The sequence below is a fragment of the Palaemon carinicauda genome, chromosome 18 (genome assembly GCF_036898095.1).
Source record: "Palaemon carinicauda isolate YSFRI2023 chromosome 18, ASM3689809v2, whole genome shotgun sequence".
NCBI classification, from domain to species: Eukaryota; Metazoa; Arthropoda; class Malacostraca; order Decapoda; family Palaemonidae; genus Palaemon; species Palaemon carinicauda.
The window spans coordinates 16,202,062-16,207,061 of NC_090742.1; the positions used below are offsets into that span (position 1 = coordinate 16,202,062).

The 5,000-nt window shown below is 32.1% G+C and overlaps 1 protein-coding gene across 6 annotated transcripts in view; it reads right to left on the reverse strand.

Annotated features, from left to right (window-relative positions):
- The window catches only part of LOC137657633 (band 7 protein AGAP004871-like), a 980,999-nt gene that overhangs the window by 194,188 nt on the left and 781,811 nt on the right, over nt 1-5,000 (reverse strand). For 2 of the 6 annotated variants that reach the window (XM_068392019.1, XM_068392018.1), the window contains exon 1: nt 4,896-5,000. This exon is cut by the window's right edge. The exons of the other annotated variants lie outside the window; for them this stretch is intronic. In XM_068392019.1, coding sequence (XP_068248120.1) covers nt 4,896-4,995 — 100 coding nt within the window. In that variant the 5' untranslated portion in view covers nt 4,996-5,000. The remainder of the gene's footprint in view (nt 1-4,895) is intronic. 6 annotated transcript variants of the gene reach the window in all.

Consider the following 5,000-nt stretch of genomic DNA (forward strand, 5'->3'; position numbering starts at 1 on the left):
CAGCAGTTTCTAGTCCACTGGAGGACAAATGCCCCAGACATCCACTTAGTCATGTTAGGGGTTCGGCCATTTTCATCCCTACGCTGAGCACTACGGAATGGTGATGGTGGGAGACTTTAGTATGATAGCTCACAGTAAACAACCTAGTATGGGTGGACCTGACTAATACAGCTTTGGTGAACATGGCGATAGACTAACCTTTTCCCCATGTTAAGGTGTCCACACTTAGAAAGGGATATATATATATATATATATATATATATATATATATATATATATATATATATATATATATATATATATAAATATATATATATATATATTTATATATATATATATATATGTATATATATATATATATATATATATATATATATATATATATTATGCATATATATATATATATATATATATATATATATATATATATATATATATATATTATGCATATATATATATATATATATATATATATATATATATATATATATTATGCATATATATATATATATATATATATATATATATATATATTATGCATATATATATATATATATATTTATATATATATATATATATACTGTACACACATTATATTATATATATATAAATATATATGTATATATATATATATATATATATATATATATATATATATATATATATATATATATATATATATAAATGTGTGTGTATGTGTGCGTGTGTGTGTGTAAATATATATGCATGAAAATAAATATATACAGATATGTACGTATACATAAACAAATATACCCATGTATAAACAGATATATATATATATATATATATATATATATATATATATATATATATATATACATAATAAACATTCGTATATTTCATCCCTCTATCTTTAATATTAGGCATTGAGAAGCAAGAGTATATTGTCTCTATTAGATCCTGGCGAAATTACTAAAACAATATTACTTAGCGGCGATATCACAAGTTGCAGCGTTGAACAATGTTAATAAGTAACATGAACATTCAGCTGATATCACGACTGGCTCAATCAATAAATTCCAGAGAGCACATTACCGAATTTACCATTCGCCTCGACAGGGATGTACCATCGTTATTCAATTTTCCGCTTTGAGATCTTCTTCAAAGCCTCTTAATTATGTGCAATGAATTCCCTAATTCAATCAAAGGTCCTGCAGGTATATTCCTCACAGCTTACGGGTCATATTTTAATGGCAAATGAGACGATTATATAAGACTATGTGTATATATATCTTAATTGTATTTCTGTAATGAATACAAGTATATAAATTAATAAGAAAAAAAAATTTGGACCAATTTTATAAACGAGAAAGCAAAATCCACTATTTGATATAATTATGTGGGGATATACTTCAAAATTACTTCGATACAACACTAATACTTATCGGAGGCATTCACTATTGCTTATTAACTTAATTTGATATTTCAATAAAATTCATACTCAATTCGTGTTATGTAAATTCACAGGAATCTAGAGCAGTTTTGTCAAACTAATTCAATGATTTCACAAATAAACATAATTTATCACCTCATCTTAAGAGCTACTGAAGAGTCCATATCTTACAATTTTAAATTCTAGATTAATTCAGTGTTTCATAATGTCTTACTTAAGAATTCAGACACTATTCAAAATACAGAAGAAGAAGAAGAAGAAGAAGAAGAAGAAGAAGAAGAAGAGAGAGAGAGAGAGAGAGAGAGAGAGAGAGAGAGAGAGAGAGAGAGAGAGAGAGAGAGAGAGAGAGAGAGAGAGCTGAAGATTTCTTCTAACTCTAGAAGTCACCGTATTGTTACAAATGACTTCGTTTCTCTTCTCTCTTCTTATCTGATAATTTACTGGTGGAAATGGATATTTGTTGACTGCGAGGGAAAGGCTGCAACCCCTCATTTCCATACAGAAGTTCCCCTCGGAGATTTAATGAGACCGGATCCTAGAAGTCCATATCCCAATCTGTATCATCCTAACAGTCAATTACACTTTCGACAGTAATGAAATCGGAGGGTGTTTACATAGATCGTTTGTTATGTAGCCAGTTTGTATTTATTTTTTTAACTCTATGAATATCAAATACACATTATGTGAAACTCATTATGGATTGAAATTGAAAAGCATTTGTGGATAAAGTACTTCCTTAGACATTGAGTAATAGTTAGTGTGATTATAATTGTACTTGTCACGAACAGTCTCGAAAATTTTGTTTTTATTGATTTTATCAATTGGATATATTTATACTTATGCAAATGTTAACTAATCAATTAGATTTTTTTTGATAGGGCATTTTAAGGACGACTATTAAAATAACGCCAACCTCCACCAAGTCAGCAATTCATCCCAAAAGTTACATTCCTATCTCTCCTACTTGAAAAAAAAAAGGAGCATTATTTCTCTAATTAGTATGGAATGGATTTTGCCACCTCAAGCAGTCTTAGTCATTGAACATTAATAAAGAACAAGGCTAATAAACAAAAAGAAAGGTCAAGTCCACTGAATCAAAAGAAAGGTCAAGGCCACTGAACACAATGAAAGGACAAGGTCACAGAACAAAAAGAAAGAACAAGGCTATTGAACAAAAAGAATGGTCAAAACCACTGAACAAAAAGAAAGGTCAAGGCCACTGAATAAAAAGAAACGTTAAGGCCCCAGAAAAAAATAAAGGTCAAGGTCACTGAACGCAAAGAAAGGCCAAGGGATTAAAAAAAAAATTTCTTTTTCTTTTTTAATCTATTAGGTTAAACACATCCGGCAATCATACAGTTCTTCATTCTGTGAATGCATAAGTACAGGACCCAATCCTACTTAATACTCGCGTTCAGACGTTCTGCTCATGATTTGAGAGAGCAGATATGGTGAGTGACACAAGGTCAAGCGGTTGGTGGCAACAGACAGACGAACACCCGCTAGCAACGACTAGGATAATATCTGTAATGTTGGTAAGTCGAAGTGAATTCAAGTTCTAATGTTAGAAGCAAAGACTTGAGACTGCAGATAAGAAATTTGGTTGTGGAGAGCCTCTTCTTATGTGAAGAATCACTTCATGTAACGATGGCCAGAATCCTGATGAATATGACAAATCTTGTGGTGGCTTCGTAGTAACGTCCTTGCCTGGTGGTTGCCAGACTGGGGTTCGAACCCCGCTCAAGCTCTTTAGTTCCTTTGGTCGCTGCAACCTCACCATCCTTGTAAGCTAAGGATGAGAGATTTGGGGGAGCCTACAGGTCTATCTGCCGACTCATTAGCAGCCATTGCCAGGCCCACCTTGGTCCTAGCTTTGGGTGGAGAGGTGGGCTTGGGTGCTGATCATATGTAATATGGTCAGTCTGCATGGCATTGTCCTGTTTGATAGGGCATGTCACTGTTCCTTGCCTCTCTTATTCATGAGTGGTCTTTAAAGCATTTAAAATACGAGACGTAAATGGGGTATCCAAAATGCATATGTATTCGTCAATTTAGTCTTCAACAAGCTTGAAATGTGGTCTATTCAAAGTACTGTACAATTTAGTACTTGGGTAAGAGTACTAATAAGAATCGAGGAATTTTCTTTATATATTATCATACATTATCAAGAAGGTAAAATAAGTCATACTACATATGTATGAAGACAATTAGTTTTAGAAGTGGAACAAAATTACAAGTTTTGTCTGTCGCATAAAATATTCTTTCAATATGCATTATCAACAAAAAATAAGCGCTATTGAAAATATGACTTGACCTGAGTAAACTAAAAATAAATAGGTTAGGAGGGTGTTAAGATTTGAAAGTTTCTGGCATCCTGACATCTAAGGTCATTGATGGAAGGTGTTAAAATTGAATACATCCACGAAAACATTATTCGAGGTACAGAAACGACCAGATGAAGCTATGTCAACTGTACTGAAAATATGTTTGCAGGAGGACATATAAAAAAAAAATTACAAGGAGAAACTTTAATCTTTAAAAAACAGACTTCGTCTGACATGTTTCTCGTGGCAGAAAAGGTGGAAAATTCTTAGAAAAGTTGAGAGTAATGGCATAAGATCTCCCAGTTCTAAAGTTATGATGTTCAAATAAAAAGAAATTTAGATGCGAGATGTTTGGCTTCTTGAACGATTTCAATGTAGAAGAATTTTAAATACTGAACATAAGTAACTTTGAAAATCATTGAAATCTTACATTGCAACTAAAATCTTATATCTAAAAAATGGATCAAAATGATTTTTAAATATCGGACCCAAAAGTAACTTGGAATATTATATAACTCAAAACAACTACAAATCAACTATACGAAATAGTGTTATTTCATTAGTGATGTCATTGGCAATTCTTAATAACCATCTTACCCAAAACCAATAAATTTGAAATATGCAGGATAATTTATTGGGCTAAAGATTTAAATCGCAAACCAAAATATAATTTTCCCTCAAACGAAGTAACATTCTCCGATATATATCTTGGATTTCTTAAACCATTTAAACTTGAACATATACAGGGTGTCCCAAAATAATGTATACACTATTTGGATTGTTACAAATTGTTCAATTTATTGATATTAACGTGGAAAACAGATTCAAAGGAGAGAAACAATGCACATTTAAAGATCCTGAGAGTTCACAGTAGAAAAGTAAGGATACATGGGGCAATTTGAGAATGTTAAAAAAAAGAAGAAAAAAAAAAAGATCAGCTCACATAGTGTTCAAACTGGTTGCCGCTCTGCTCAAATTAGCTATTCAAAGTCAAAGAGTGTATACATTATTTTGGGACACTGTATTTTATAAGCTCGCCCTTTAATTCCTCACTAAAAAAAAACAACACCTAGCTTTTTTTATACTTTATAGAGAACATGTCAGATAAAAGTATGTCAGCAAGATAAAGAAACAAGAGTTTGCCAGGGCGTACTTACGGTGGTATCCTATCTGCCACGCCCGTCTTGCGGGCAACTTGTCCTCGGTGACAATTTTCTGGCACGAGCCGAGAGAGAAGGTGGCACTGGTGTCCTCCATGTTGA